Raw genomic sequence first — 16,600 nt, 5'->3', positions numbered from 1 at the left:
CTACATTTCACCTGCTCTAGCTTGGTTCCTTGTAATAAACCTGGCTGGCATTGTATACTAAAATTGTTGTCTCTGTGACAAATTGCAAAATGTTCCTACATTCTTCCATGTTGATGGCCTGCACCCCAGACTTAGGACAACATCTCCCAGGCACAATGAACCATATGGCTAATGCTCACAGAGGCTGAATTTATTAAAAATGCAGATAAAAAAAAAAAAAAATATGTGATATGTAAAATTAAAATACTAAAATACTACAGCCTAAATACTACAGCAGGACATTATCAATTAATATGTATTAAAAGGACAGAGGTGAAAAACAGAAAAACCAGAACAAATGAATACAAATAATCAAGTTCAAGGGACAATCATGGCCCAAGAATAGAAATTACACAAAAACCGAGGCCTAATATTAAATTTATGTTTTGACTGCGAATGTAATGTCAATAACGCTGGAATTGCTCTAATGTGATGCTGGTCTTTGAATGGTCTTTGCTTTTTTTGTCTGAAGTTGTGATGCTAGTTTTTGAAACACTGCAAAAAAATGCACAATTTCAACTGTTTTTGTGAACCTTCATAAAATATCGTGTTTGACATTTTCATTCATTTAGAGTTTTTTTTATTTATTTTTATTATTATTATTTTTAAAATAAAGAATCGACTAAACTGCCCAAGTTTCTCTTGTGGAAAATTAATTGTCCACCCCTAGTCTAAGGCTTTCTAATGAAATAAGGTGGTTGAGTGTTCATTAAAAAAAAAAAAGTGTGAGTCACGTGCAGAGTGTCATAGAACTACATTTAAATAAATTAAATGTATGATTTAATAATAATTTAATTAGATTGTTATTTATTTATGATTATCTATGTAAATTCTGCGTGACTGTGACGTGTTTTAAATGCGTGCGTGCTGAACGTTCGAGCCGCGTTGGTTCAAACCGGTTCAAACACTGGAGCGGAGGGAGTTGCCATGGTAACGGGCGTCAACACAACGACTGACAAGCAGGAAGCTCCGTTTCTCGCTGCTGTTTTTACTGTTTTCGGTAAGTTTAGTCCCTAAAATCTCACAAATATTAAATGTAACTATTTACTCCTCTCTTGCTTGTATTGGAGTCGCTTCTGGTTAAATTAGTTCATAGAAATTGTTTAGTGTCTTCTTACGAGTCCGTTAGCATCTTGGCCGTTTTCAGAGGAAGCAAGTTAGGCTAACTCCATAGACTGAGCTCTTTTTGAAAATTTGGGATTTTACAACCCAATTATTATGTGTAGATGAGAGGTTTTGACAGTTCTGTAAAAGTTTTGCTGGTAATTTTTCAGTGGGTGATTGGAAATAGGCTAATTTATTTAACCTAAACATATAGCCTACACTGTACCGTTAATCGGTGACGTCACTTACATCAGCGGGACAATTAACTGAATCTAGTTCAAACGTATTTTGATCTCTCATGGTAATCAAATGTTGATAAAAAACTGTTCTGTGACTTCAGAAGAAGAAAAAAAATCACAGCAACATGGGAGGCTCCAAGATTTCACAATTTCTGAAGGGAGCCGAGACGGAGAAGCAAGGAACACAAGTGAACAGGTGAAGCTTCTTAACATTTTAAGAGGGCTTTGACATCCACAAGTAAGAAGTATGAGCAATATTAAATAAGTAAACCTAGAAGCAAATTGTTATGTTAAAAAAATATTTTCTGTATATTCTTCTTTCTCTTTTCTACATTTCACCTGCTCTAGCTTGGTTCCTTGTAATAAACCTGGCTGGCATTGTATACTAAAAATTGTTGTCTCTGTGACAAATTGCAAAATGTTCCTACATTCTTCCATGTTGATGGCCTGCACCCCAGACTTAGGACAACATCTCCCAGGCACAATGAACCATATGGCTAATGCTCACAGAGGCTGAATTTATTAAAAAATGCAGATAAAAAAAAAAAAAAAACAGTAATACTGTGAAATATTATTACAAATTAAAATAGCTGTTTTCTGTGTGAATATATTGTAAAATGTCATTTATTCTTATGATGAAAGCTGCAATTTCAGCATCATTACTCCAGTCTTCAGTGACACATGATCCTTCAGAAATTATTCTAATATACTGATTTGCTGCTCAAGAAATATTTTTGATTATTATCAATGTTGAAAACATCCTTTAAAAAAATACTTAAAAAAACTTTGCACTGTTAAAGCATTCACACAAAAATACTCCGCACAGCTTTTCTTTTTCTTTTTTTTACATTCATATTTGGGTCATTCTACAGAAACATCCACTTTTGGTATGGCAAGATGTCTTAAAATGTATTTATTTTTTTAAAGTTTAAACTTAGACCACATTATTAGATTACCTTTTGACTTTATGATTACGCATAACTGACAGCTAAATTATTTTTATATTTTTTGTACCATTTATTTAAAGACCACATTGTAACTTTTTTGTCACTGGTGTTACCTTCTTTGTCAATTTTTAGAGGTTTTTATGAAATATTATTTCTCGATTTTTTTTTTTTCAGCACATGTAGTCAGAGTTACAGAAAAACAATGATAATGTGACAAATAAGGAGATTATGTTTTATTTATTTTAATCAGGTTTGTTAAAAGTGTGATTGAATGATGTTATTAGTACATTTGCGCAACCATGTATTTGCTATAACAATGAAAATATTTGAAAAAAAAAGAAACAGTTATAAACAAATAATGATGCAATCCTTTAAATCTTAACTCTTGAGTGAAGCAGAATTCAGTGGATATAAAATTTATTATTATCATGCCACATGTGACACATTTTATGTAATGTGACAGAAAAAAAAACACGGTAACACCAGTGACATACATTAGACCAAAGATCCTTATTCTTCACCTTATTCTTCTGGCCAGTCCTGTTATATTGGTTATGTATGATGGATTTTGAACTGTACTATTTTTACTGCAGGTTTTCTGGATTCCCAGTTGAAGACATTAGTACATCAGATGTTGGCCTGGACAGCTGTATCTACAGTACAACCACACTGACCTCTCTGCTTTTGCATAGATGGCTGACTACTACCATGTTCTATAGTGTTATTGGTATTATGTTCTAAGGTATTATTATAGTAAAACTGAGCACCTGTGACAGTGGAATTTGTAGTTGTAAAGAATAGACACATGCGTATTACAGGTAGTAAATTTAAAGTCAGTTTTTTTTAGGAGTTCCAAATGTTTTTTTTTACTCTTTCTCTCTAACAAACACAACACAACAGTTACATCATTTAAAATTCTTAGGTGCACAAATCATATTCTACAAATAACAAATTAAGAAACTCATGTGAATGTGGGGCAAAACACATTCACACACCCAAATAAAAAATGTGAAGTCATGAACAAATTTTGTACATTTGCATATATACAGTCATAGTCAGAATTATTGACACCCTTGGTAAATATGAACAAAGAAGCCTGTGAAAATAAATCTGCATTGTCAATCCTTTTTGATAAAAGATAAAAAAAAGGGGTGGGGGGAAGCTCATTCATTTCTAGCGATTATCGCCGATTTGGTTGCACAGATACTATTTAAACTAAACTGAGCTAGACAATGACATCTCTGAATTCAACAATGAAATGCCTTTAACTGAAAACTGAGTGTTTAATCTTATCATTATACATTACTGACACTCTGTCCTCCAATTTGATACTGTTAAGTGCTTTGACACAATCTGTATTGTTAAAAGCGCTATATCAATAAAGGTGACTTGACTTGACTTGACTCATTAGGAGTATTTTTTTTTTTTCTCTAATACACATTGGCCACAGTTAATGGCACCCTTTTATTCAGTATTTTTTGCAATCTCCTTTTGCCACAGTAACAGCTCTGAGTCTCTCCTGTAATGCCTGGTGAGTTTGGAGCTCACCTGACAAGACATCTTTGGAGAGTCGTTGGCCACTCAAACTATCCTCCTCACCTTGCATATAGACAATATAGACACACATCCTCTTCCAGGCAGGTTTGTGACATTTTAAACAGTACAGATTTATTTTTACAGGCTTCTTTGATCATATTTACTAAGGGTGCCAATAATTCTGACCACGACTGTAAGAATGAGAACTTATATGTGAGATTTCACATGACATATCAGAATGTGAGATCCCACTTGCACGCTTGATTAGAATTTGAAATTCGATCAAACTGAATAGAATAGAATTGAACTGAATAGAACAGGTAAGTGATAGCATTAATTGGTCAGGTGTTGATGAAAAAGATGTGTCTTTAGACGTTTTTTGAAAATGGCTAAAGACTCAAAGCTAAAGCTGCTTGAATTGAGATACGGAGGTCATTCCAACATGAACTTATCTACAAATACCATAGTTAAATTCTGGAAAAATTAAATATATCCCCGCATTTGTGATTTGTAGAATAGGATTTATGCACCTGCAGTGATGATTTTGAGATGGTTTTGTTGGTTTGTGAGAGAGAAAGAAACAAAATATAATTTTGCAACTCCTAAAACATTTTCTTGATGACTTTACTGAAATATTCTCTACAAATACACATTCCATGCTCATAGGTGCTCAGTTTTGCTACAATAATTCTAGACACAATAGATGTACTGTATGCAAATATAAAAAAGTGACAAACAACTTAATATTCAGGGAAAATAAAAGAATTCTTGATAATTTTTAAAAGGAGAGAATCACTTTCGTCGTAGCAAGGTAATTGCGACTTAGTGGCAACGACTTAAATAAGTTAACCATAATACGGAACTGCAACGTAATTTGACGACCAAACTATTACGTTGTGACAACCGGAAAAGTGAAATTCCTGGATACGTTGCTACAACGTAACTTTGTGACGTTGTCAGTTAGTAATAAGGACGTTCTGACAACGTTGAGGATCACTACGTGGCACATTTTCAGTAGATTCTTATGGCTTCGTTTCTCTCTTTTTTTTTAAGAATAGCCTTGTAACACTTAACTCTTATTTTAAATTATATATATATATATATATAATATAATAATGTGTACTGTTTTCAAAAACAAAATAAATTATCTGGATTTGCCTAATTGAGTATGCGTCCATCATTCATAAAATATTTCGTCTTTATTGGGCAAATGAGGACACAAACTGTCCGCCCTGAAAATGACCAACTTTGTACCAGCACACGACGTTGTCACAACATTGTGATTACTAACTGGCGACGTCACGAATTTACGTTGTAGCAACGTATCCGGGAATTTCACTTTTCCGGTTGTCGCAACGTAACTAGTTACGTTGTCACAACGAAAGTTTGGTCGTCAAATTACGTTGCAGTTACGTAACAATCACGTATTATGGTTAGCTGGGACGGCGTTATTTTTTTCAGTAACGAGTAATCAAACGAATTACTGTTTCCCGTTACAACGCCGTTACCGTTACTGACAATAAAATGTGGCGTTACTATATTATATTATTAGAATAATTTTTCAGTTCATCTGAATGGATGCGCAGTGTAGCTGTATTTGACGTACCATAAACTCTAGTGTGAAGGCGCACGCCTCGCCGTCGCTTTCTCTCACATACACGCACGCAAAGAAAGAGACAGAGCAAGAGAGTCTTTCATAACATGCAGAATTGACGCGCTACATGTAAACGATATTCTTTGTTGTATTTTCTTGTCAAAATAACGGAGTTCCTTTGGAATTCTTCAGCTTTTAAGAACTGCCGGTTTCTCTGGCAGTGGACGACAATCTCATTGGCTGGCGCTGACATATTATCGTCCCTGTTTTGATTTCAGCAAATCAATTCGAGCGAACGCAGACAACGTGATTAATATTCATGAACCCAGCTGCTCATTAATCCTTAGTGGGTTTTATATTGATGACAAATATGCATTCATACTTGGTTATTCTAATTAATAAATTTCTATCATCATATAATATTGAATTATCATATTATTATATTATAATGCTTGACTGACTGATACTAAGTGTTAGCAGATAAATAGTGTAGATTAATGTACAATGTTTTATAATAATAATTTATTCTTTTTAGTGTCCATTTCATTAATTTAACATATTTAATATTGGGGACATCCAAAGTTATTTGACATTTGAACATTTTTTTTAAAGTAACGCAATTGTTACTTTCCCTGGTAATTAGTTACTTTTATAATTATGTAACTCAGTCACTATTTGTGAGAAGTAACTAGTAACTATAATTAATTACTTTTTTAAAGTAACGTGCCCAACACTGCATACAACTAACACATTTTCAAGATGTACAGTGAATTCAAAACCAACAAATGTGTCTCAGTTCATTCATATCAAAACATACACAAATGTGCAAATACAGTACACAAACAAAACAAACATAACATACAAACATATATCAATAAAAATTAATCATAAACACAAGTTATACAGTTTTTTTTTTTTTTTCAACTGCATATACACAAAATCTTTCCTTGTCACACAGTTGCTGAAAGTTGACACTCACACAGCAGAAGCACACACAAAATCTGCAAAACCATACACTAATTCTCAGCATTTGACTCTCTATGTAACACACAACAATTTAACAGGAATTAATATTATGGCAAAGGTGTTTGCTTTTGAGATTTGTTTGTGATATTTTTAATGCAGTGCTTCATTTTGCAACAGATGTGAGGCATTTTGCATTTTGTGTGCAATTCTTGGATTTGTGTGTAAAGTTTTGAAAAAAATGAAAATGTGTAAGTAGTTGAAAAAAAAACTATAATAATAATAATAAAAACAAATCTGCTGGCTGCTGGACTGATGATCACTAAAATAAAAAGCTTTTACTGATCACTAAATAAAACATTTTTAAGGAGGAGGCAGTGTGTTGAAGGAAATCTTGGAATATTAAAGACTGTGCTTCAAAAACTCCCAAATGGGAGCAAAAGGCTTTGGGTAGTTGATGTCATACACATAGAAAGGTTTGCAACACAGATCCACAGCTTGTAGTAAGGTCTTCTGTTCCATTGTCTCCCCGTTGAAAGTTCTTGGAATTAGTACAGCAATGCTGGTGTCATCCCGTAGTGTAAAACTTTCTTCATCCACTCCTTCCTCTGTGATAAGAAGCAGCAGAAGAAACATTTTACAGATGAACTTGTAAACTAGTTGGAGCTGCTCAATTATAGCAGAAATATCATGAACAATTATTTTAGTCAATACTGAAATCATGATTATTTAGCATGATTATTGGTAGGCGTTATGACCAGCATTATAAAGTCTTTCATGAAATTAGTCATTTTAAATAATCAGGGACGTTTCACAATTATCAATACTTAATCAAAAACTAGTTCTAGGTTAACTTGTGTGAGTAAATTTTACCACGCTTACATATTTGACTGATTTGGTTGTTAAGTTTGGACTTGTAAGGAGGAACAAAAGTACACCGCTGTGAACGAAAGGAAGCTGTGCTGGACGGAATGCGGCAGCAACACACTAATCATTTCACCTCGTATATCTTTTTTCATAATTGTTGGAAGTCATAATTGAGATTGAGATTGTGAATTGGTGGGTTTTTGTTAAATGTGAGCCAAAATCATCACAATTAAAAGAACCAAAGACTTAAACTACTTCAGTCTGTGTGCACTGAATTTATTTAATACACAAGTTTCACAATTTGAGTTGAATTACTGAAATAAATGAACTTTTCCACGACATTCTAATTTATTGAGATGCACCTGTATAGCCAGCTGAGCAATGATGTTCCTGCAAAAAAAAAAAAAATCCATCGGAGGGCAAAACATGCCAGGAGAAAGAGCAGCTGAAGCCACAATCATAAGCTCCCAACATCCCCTGGAATGTTCTGGCAGACCTAGGAAACACGTATTGCAATAGACCCAGAATACACTTCCCCACGTACATTTGCAGTCACGCTCGAAGATCATTTCTCAGTGCTGTGCTGCCAAATTCTCTAAAAGGTCTAATGCCAGTTGCTGAGATAATTCAGAATGTGAATGCCTCGAAGCCTTAAAGGCATCTGAGCTGAATCTATTCATTTTGTAAATGTGCAAAATGTCAGAGACAGTCCGATTGGAGGGATGCAAAATATGCTTTGCTGCCTAAAGTAAAACTAGAAATGATTTTAAGAAATCATTTTATCATAGGAAAGGGGAATCTGTGGTAACACTACCTTTATGTGTAATGCATTATAAAAGTAGGTTTAATGTACTAATTATGCTTTGTAATGCACCTTATGCATTGTATGATCTCATGAATGCAGTTATAATAAATAAATAAAATATATAATTAATTTATTCATTGTAAGACTTAAAAAAAAAATAATGCATTAAAACACAAAACAAACACACCAAATATTATAATTAAATTTAACTTCAGTTACAATTATATATAAAAAGATATAATGCATTAAAATGTGCATTATACTTAAGACTTTAAGTGAAGTGTTACAGAATATGCAATTTGCCACTCCAGTCAGGACTAGGTTACGAAATCACATAACATTTATTTACGCCTCTTTAAACAATACAGACTGTGTCAAATCAGCTTAAGTAATAAATAGGAAAATACAGTGTCAGGGTCACATAGTTCTATGATCAGAGTTTCAATTATGATTACAATGCTAATTTCAACCATAAAACAGCTCCTCAGTGTGTTCTAGGGATTCGCGGTATACCGGTACTGGAAAATTACCAGTATATATCATGTTTCAAACGGTACGATATCATAATTTTGCTCAATTCGGTATTTCATACGCTGCTGTTGCGAAGTGCACCTGTAGGTGGCAGTGCTTCCCAAATTGCTCCGGAACCGGTAAATGAGACAACAGAACAATGCGATCAAACAGATGAAACTCTATCAACGCACCCGAAATTAATAAATAAAGAAAACAGTAGAAGTGAAATATGGCATTACTTTGCATTTAAAACAGATGACAAAGGTGAACGAACTGACCTTACTGCACCTGTATGCAAGCGTTGCAATAAATCATGCGTTGCCACAGGAGGCAACATGTCACATTTTTTAAGCATTTGTCGCTTGCTCATCTATGGAATTATTTTTGTGTCTTTATTATGCAAACAAAAATTCTGTGTTTGAGAGCAAAAGTAATTATTTTGTAATTTAAAAAAAAAAAGGATTGCAAAAAAACTCTGAAATTGATAACAAAATTCTTTGCAGTGTGTGCAAATCTTTAAAAAAAAAAATTTCTTTGTGCACTTCAAAAACTTTTCATCACGAAACCACAAATATTGCTCTCTTTTCTGCCGTGTTTTTTTGCGGGTCTAAAACTTTTGTTTGCGAGTGAAGCTGTGTCTCAGTGGGCGGTCTCTACGCACCAGGATGAAAGGCCTATTTCTATTGGCCATTCTCGATTGAAGTGACAGGTTGACCACGCCCACTACGCTTTCCCGCCAGTCTGACAGAAGAGCGAGCTTCTAGCAGCAATGGCCAGCAACCGCTCGTTTACTGGGTAAGTTAACCAATTTAACATCTTAAACTCAGTGACAAGTGAACTTAATTATTCTTTCTCATGCTACCCCACCTAAATACATAACATTAGCTAAGCCCGTCTGTAGTTGGTGATACCGCTGATTTGATTAGCCAACAGTATGCTACAGGGTTTCCGCGGGTCCTTAAAAAGTCTTAAATTGTACAAGAAAGTCTTAATTATGATTTCAAGAGGTCTTAAATGTGGGTACAGACCAGAATCACCGTGCAGCTTAATGTGACGATTAAACTTCAAAAAGCTATAAATAAATATGAAGTGCCCAGATCTAAATATTCACAACAAACACCGTTTCAACATGAAACTCACAAAAGAGACCTAAATTTTCCCTGCCTCTCCCCATAGCCTCTCAAATGTTGAATCAGTAGTATTATTTTGCATCTAAACCTCGTTTTTCCAGTATGATCAACGTGCTGTAACTGAAGCAGCACAACATTTTATGTCCCTGGTGGCTAGAGTAATCCCTGAAGAAAATTCAAGGAATGGTCAGACACAGAGCCAGAACCAGCAGTCAAAAAGACCATCTGTGGAACATGAAATGGCTAGTTAGATGAGCAAGCATATTTAAAAGGGCCAGTTTAGGTGTTACACATTTCTTTTTTATAGCGATAGATATTCAGCATAGAATGCTGCAGCTAAACATGGCATCTCTTGCTACTCCAAATTAAACTAAAAAAACATGCATAGTAATATGTTTACCTGTTCTATAATTTGCAGATCTTTTCCTGGATTTTTTAAAAATACTGGAAAAAATAAAAGACATCTTGCCAGAAGTCACAGGCCAATTGTACCAGCAAAAGCACAGAAAACCTTTGATGTTTCTGTGTCTTTGCTGGGCTCTAAATCCGATACGACCCCTTCTATATCTGAAGAGTTGGAGCTCATGCAAGTAGGGCTAGGAAAGAGGACCCTGTCCTTAACATGGGATACTACGCATGCAGAGGTAAGGAGTCCGATCTTAAGCAAACACATATTCTAAATAGCAGTATTTGTTGTGTCAGTCTTTTAAGGGTTTTCTTTAACTTTGATGTAGTTATCAAGTTTACTGCAGGAAGCATACTCAAAGATGAGTGATTTGGAAGACAGGTGGCTTCTTTTCAAAGCTGCAGGTGTGCTTTTTAATAAAATATCATCATTTAATATTTAAGGCTTAGTTCACCAAAAATGAAAATTCTGTCATTAATTACTCACCCTCATGTCGTTCCAAACCAGTAAGACTTTCCTTCATCTTCAGAACACAAAGGAAGATATTTTTGGTGAAATCCGAAAGATGTCTGTCCCTCCATTGACTGCCTTTGCAACTACCACTTTGGTGCTTTGGAAAGTTCATAAAGAGATCGTAAAAATAATCCATATTAACCGAGTGGTTTAGTCCAAATTTTCTGAAGACTTAATCACTTTATTTGATGAACAGATTGAATTTAGGCTTTTACTCGTGTATATATAATCCTTGATCAGCGACCATAAACTAATGCTCAACAAAAACATGAATGACACACAAGAACAAACCTCTTCCAAAAGCTCAAACGTGCTACATAACCAATGAGGTTTATTCTCGTGTGTTATGCAGCATGATTGAATTTCCAGAAAAATGTTGTTATTGTGTGTCATTCAGGTTCAGTTGAGCTTGTTCGCTTATCGTTTTTTAGATCTCTTTCTAAAGCATAAAAGTGGTAGTTGCAAAGGCAGTGTATGTAAGGACAGACATCACTCAGATTTCATCTATGTATATTTGTGTTTCGAAGATAAACTTAAAACTTTGGAACAACTGTAATTGATGGTGAGAAATCAATGACAAAGTTTTCATTCTGGGGTGAACTAACTCTTTAACATTTAGTAATATGAATTGGTCCGTTCAGTACAATATTAATGCTATAATTATTCTGTAGAGTTATTCACTTATTTTAGTTTTGTTGAATTACTTGCTAATATAGGTGGGAACGGAAGGAGAAGAATATCTGTAATACCTTTGGAGGCAGAGGGGTATAAAGGATCAGTGATCAAAAGTGCTTCTGGTGGTGGGAAGAACTTTCTGTACATCGTGCCATTGCAAGATGAGCTTGACATGACACCGCTGCCACCAGATGCTCCTGAATTTGCCAGAATGCCAAAGGCCACATGTAAAAAATGCAAGACTCTGACGCCACTCCAGACACTGGCTTTGCATTCTGACCAGTGTTACAGCGTGCAAAACTCAGAAAACTCTGAAATTGAGGTAAAACTGTTGTGATGTTACTATCTTTAAGTTGCTTTACTACCTGTACACTGACAATTCTGACCATTGCAAAATGTATTACTTCAGTAGTAACGATTGATAATCGGGATTTGTCAGCTAGTACCACTGTAGCCTTGCAGAGACTTTCCTTTGAAGACCTTTTAATAAACTAACTTCCACATTTCAATACGCCCCTGACTTCTAAGGGGTGTTTTTATTTGTGACTACTCCCAACAGCCTTGAATTCTGTCAATAGAACATCACATTTTTCTTTTCTGTTTTCTATCAAAAACAAATTGTCTTCCTGCAGAGGCAACATCTTCAAGGCCAAGCTGTAGTCTTGAAGGAACATCATCCATTGTTGAACATCAGGAGGTACACAAGCAAAAGCTAAATTGAAGATTGGCAGTTATCAATTCTTCTTTACAAAATTTGCCTGGCATACATTTTTGTCTTTAATGTGTAGGCACTTGAAGCCCAGTGCCCAATATGTACCAAAACATTTCCGGTGTCAGAATTAGAACTGCATGCCAGCTTTTGTGGAGAAAGGTAATGGTAATAGTGACTCGGATTAAAGCTTAAAAACCTAAAAGGGTTGTTCTCTGAAGCCATATGAGATCACTGTATGATGAACAGGCCAAAATGATTTATTCACTCTCAAATTAAACTGCATCCAGAGACTAAGTTAAATGTGGCATTGTCGAAACATAATCTTCATAAGAAAATCATAAAAGTTCTTGTGTGTTTCTCTGGGTGTAATATTTCTTTAATCTTTGTTTACACTATTGCTGATGTGATCCGTAAACGGATATTTTTAAAAACCAAACTATATGCATTAACTAATATTATTATTTTTTTTTTATAGTCTAGATGGAGTTCCAGAAAAACAACCGTGTTCTGATTTGGATCATATCTCATGGTAACCTGTTATATGTGAAATATTGTTACCATAACTGTTTCCTATTTGAATATATGTTACATTGTAATTGTAAACTTTAAAAAAAAAAAAAAAAAAAATTTCAGAATTCTTTGATGAATAGAAAAAGCTTTTATCAGAAGTACAAATCGTTTAACATTATAAATGTCTTTACTGTCACTTTTGATCAATTCAATGCATCCTTGCTGAATGGAAGTATTAATTTCTTTCTAAAAAAAAAAAAAACTTACTGACCCCAAACTTTAGAACAGTAGTGTATATTGTTACAAAATCTTTCAATTTCAGATAAATGCTTTTCTTTTAACCTTTCTATTGATCAAAGAATCCTGAGAAAAAGAAAAAAAATTGCACACACCTGTTGTCAACATTGATGATAATCAGAAATGTTTCTTGAGCAAAAAAACAGCATAGTGCTATATTGTGACACTGAAGACTGGAGTAATGATGCTGAAAATTTCGTTTTATTGTTTTTAGCTTCATACACGTACGTGTGTGTGTGTGTGTGTGTATAAAATTTTGTTTTTACAGTGAGGAGGATGTGATTTGTCATGCAGCAGCACAGATAAGACACTACAAAAATATTTGAAGTTTGCGTATCACGAGATAACATTCTAGAGAGAGGCCTGAATCTGTGGAAACGGCAAAAAACAGGAAGCCCGGGTCAATCCTTTGAAAATCACCTTAATTGGAGAGCCAGGAGTTGACACAGGGGCACTGAGGAAAGAATTTCTGTCCAGTGAGTAGTTTGCTTTAAGCATGCATTTAGTACTGTAGATGTGTAAATATATTTCCACAGTTTCATTATTCTAAAAATACACTGTCTGTATCTGCAATAATCACAGCTGTGTTGCTTTTGCAATGACTTTCTTTAGCCCAGGGTTCCTCAAATCTTACCCTGGAGGTCCAATCCACTGCAGAGTTTAGCTCCAATCCTGATAAAACTCACCTGTCTGTGATTTTCTAATGACCCTGAAGACATTGATTAGCATGCTCAGGTGTGCTTGATTAGGATTACAGCTAAACTCTGCAGGAAAGTGGATCTTGTGGGCCAGATTTGAGGATTCCTGTTCTATCTCATCTTTTTTGTGAATTTAGCAATGGTTGCCGGCATTGAAAAACGTGTCTTTGAAGGTGATGCGAAGAAAGGAAAAATGCTTAAGTACTCCCTTAATGAGCTGTTCAAGTACGTGTTTGGATTTGCTTCACATACACACTTCATTCTCAATCATTTACTCAGTCTCATGGTTATTACAAACGTATTTGTTCTGCAGAAACAACACACAGAAGATATTTTGAAGAATGTTTCAGCTGTTTTTGTCCATATAATATTCACTTGGGTTTTAAACCTCACTGATTTTTATTATATGCACAAAAACAGATGAGACATTTATACAAATATACCACTCTATGTTAGTGCCAAGAGCTGTTATACATATGTAAAACAGTATGCATCTCTAGAGTTGCAGGTGAAATATTTGCTGTGAGCATTGCCCAAGGAGGTTTATGCAAGAATGGTGTTACGAATACCTTGTTTCTGGTAACATTAAAAGGGATGGTGTGCATGATATCACCACTAATCAAAATGGTGGGTCTTATTGACAGAATTTCATTAGAGACAAGTTGTTTGTTACTTCTTGTCCTTTAGTAAATTAGTTTGCTGGAATAACTGTTATTGTGTTATAAAGCCACCGACAGATTGGTTTTACTCCAAAATTCAGCAGTGAACCATGCTTGTTAATATACATATTAAAGGTAACATTTTACTTGTAGATTGAAGATGCATCTGACCTGTCCAACTACACAAACGAAATCCTGGACTGTGGCTACACTGGACCAGTCAATGTTGACCACAAGGAAAGCATATTAAGGTAAGTCAGCACTGAGAAAAAATTAGTTTGTTCATTTACACAAGTATCAACTCTTAACATTACTACAATGCATGATGTGTTGTAATATGGTACATTTGAAGCAGATGAAACTGAGCAATAGCACACTTGTAATTACAGACTTGTTTGATGGGAACTATGAGTCTTTTTACATCTACAAACTCGTACATTATAGTAGTTAAGGAATTAACTTCAATTATACAAATAACTTATTGGCTTTTGAATTTTGAAAGCCCTGCTTTTAAAAAAAAATTTGGTGTTTATTTTTGTTTATTTTTTTGCCAGAGCTCTTGCTCTACATATTACAACAAAACGCATCCCAATGCTGCAACAACTGCGCGAGGGCCTTGAGATATATGATCTTATTAAAGTCATGCAGAGAAAGCCACATGAGTGTCACGATCTCTTCGTCATAGGATATGATGACAAAGTATGTAGAAATACTGTTTTAAGCATTCATTTTTGTAGTGTTTTTTAGAAGTATGACACAAATGACAAATATTATAATCCATTGTTATGCTTTTCTTTTTGGTGTTTAGGTTGATGCCCATTTCATTTTATCCCACCTGGCCCCAGAGATGAGCCCAAGTGGTTCGATTAAACAAGTGAAAGAGTCAAAAATCATGGAATTCTTTCAAGATTTCCTACTTGAGCTTGAAGGTATGGACTTAAAGTAGTATAATCTGTTATTTTATATCCAGGTGTAAATATGCTACTGTAGTTCCTATTTTAAAAGGGTATACCAGGGGTGCAAACTCGTCAGGGGTGAAAAAGGTGACAAACCAAACTTTTGTTTTGTTTGCTTGTTTTAAGGAAAAACTCAATTTTGACTTTTTTTTTTTCTGAAAACAAGACAATTTTTACATGTCTAGAAAAATGCTTATTGATTTAAGAATTCTTAGATATTTGGACTAACAGTTCTCAAATCGACTTCATGTCAGAGTAATAGCTGATATGCGAGACAAATGAGACTGAGGAGCATTTTGCAAAGGGTAGCGAACTAATGCAGCGATAACGTAACTTACAATCTTCATAGCAGCCTCATGCAAAAAAACAAAACAAACAAAAAAAACCCAGCAGCCTCACGCGGTAATCACCATTTATACTGGAACACCATAATTTACAGCAGATACAAATGCATTCCGTCCTGCTCGACAGTGAACTTAATTTAGCTAGCTACAAACAGGCTAATCTAACCACCAACATAGCCCAATTACTTCAAAAATAAGTTGCTTGCAGTTAGCTTGTTCCTTCACATTTTACGTAGCCTCTGGAAATATGGACATTTGCCTGCAGCGTCTAAAAGTTAGGCTTCAGGAGTGAGATTGGTTGGTTGAGGGAAAGAACATCAAGGTAAGCCAATCAGAGGCAGAGTAGGGCGGGTCCATTCCTTTGCCAACAGGGGGAAAAACGCTACAGGTGACGTGGCGCAGATGACGCGCAGATACGATACATTTGTGCGGGAATGTCTCGCATTATAAAAAGTTAAACTTGCGAGAATGGCCATAGACATTCCCGCACAAATGTATCTCCTTCATCTCAAATTGCACTGTATATCCCACTACCATGCTCTGTTTAACCAAGAAATTTGTTTTGAAAAGCTTTTATAAAAATTTACATTTCATAAAATTGGGGAAAAAAAAAAAAAAAATCACACTTGTGGTGTTCCCAGTCAAAAATGACCGCCCCACAAAAAATAGCTTATAAATCTCTTATGCTATAATATCACCTAATATTGGATTCATTCTTTTCTAGTTGGTCATTTATCCACATGTAATGTAAACAAATAAATGACTTTGATTTCAGATAAAGCATCAAAAAAGTGGTCAGTGAGGTTCAGCATCCAGAACGTATACATTTATTTTGTGTTAAGTATTCTACAAATACATTTCCATTTTTATGTGCTTAATAAAAATACCTAAAGTATGCTAAATTGGAACAACTAATTTTGTTTATTTTTGGAATAAGCTTTCCATTGATGTATGGTTTGTTAGGATCGGACAATATTTGGCTAAGAGACGACTGTTTGAAAATCTGGAATCTGAGGGTGCCTTTAAAGTTGTCCAAATGAAGTTCTTAGCAATGCGTATTACTAATCAAAACTAAGTTTTGATTTATTTACAG

The 16,600-nt window shown here is 34.7% G+C and overlaps 1 protein-coding gene and 1 long non-coding RNA gene across 5 annotated transcripts; both read left to right on the top strand.

Moving 5' to 3' along the window:
* Positions 1-213: 213 nt before the first annotated feature.
* LOC131535733 (uncharacterized) lies at positions 214-8,167 on the top strand. Its single transcript, XR_009269736.1, has 3 exons — positions 214-1,039; positions 1,484-1,578; positions 2,923-8,167. It is a non-coding gene; the product is annotated as an uncharacterized LOC131535733 (long non-coding RNA).
* A 120-nt stretch (positions 8,168-8,287) lies between these two features.
* On the top strand, positions 8,288-16,554 carry LOC131535732 (uncharacterized). Of its 4 annotated transcripts, XR_009269734.1 has the most exons (12): positions 8,288-9,402; positions 10,156-10,381; positions 10,472-10,547; positions 11,373-11,653; positions 11,964-12,028; positions 12,120-12,202; positions 12,519-12,572; positions 13,119-13,326; positions 13,686-13,773; positions 14,361-14,458; positions 14,762-14,906; positions 15,016-16,554. XR_009269734.1 is itself a non-coding variant. In XM_058768284.1 (11 exons), the coding sequence occupies exons 1-7, from the start codon at positions 9,377-9,379 to the stop codon at positions 13,174-13,176; spliced, it is 786 nt and encodes a 261-aa protein (XP_058624267.1). In that variant the 5' UTR covers positions 8,288-9,376; the 3' UTR covers positions 13,177-13,326; positions 13,686-13,773; positions 14,361-14,458; positions 14,762-14,906; positions 15,016-16,554. The 4 variants fall into 4 exon arrangements, 1 of the variants encoding a protein (XP_058624267.1); XR_009269733.1 differs by having other exon boundaries at positions 12,120-12,572; XM_058768284.1 differs by lacking the exon at positions 12,120-12,202.
* Positions 16,555-16,600: the final 46 nt, after the last annotated feature.

Source organism: Onychostoma macrolepis, unplaced genomic scaffold (genome assembly GCF_012432095.1).
Source record: "Onychostoma macrolepis isolate SWU-2019 unplaced genomic scaffold, ASM1243209v1 Scaffold76, whole genome shotgun sequence".
NCBI classification, from domain to species: Eukaryota; Metazoa; Chordata; class Actinopteri; order Cypriniformes; family Cyprinidae; genus Onychostoma; species Onychostoma macrolepis.
Note: the sequence above shows the minus strand (reverse complement) of the source record. Positions and strands in the feature narration are given on the sequence as shown.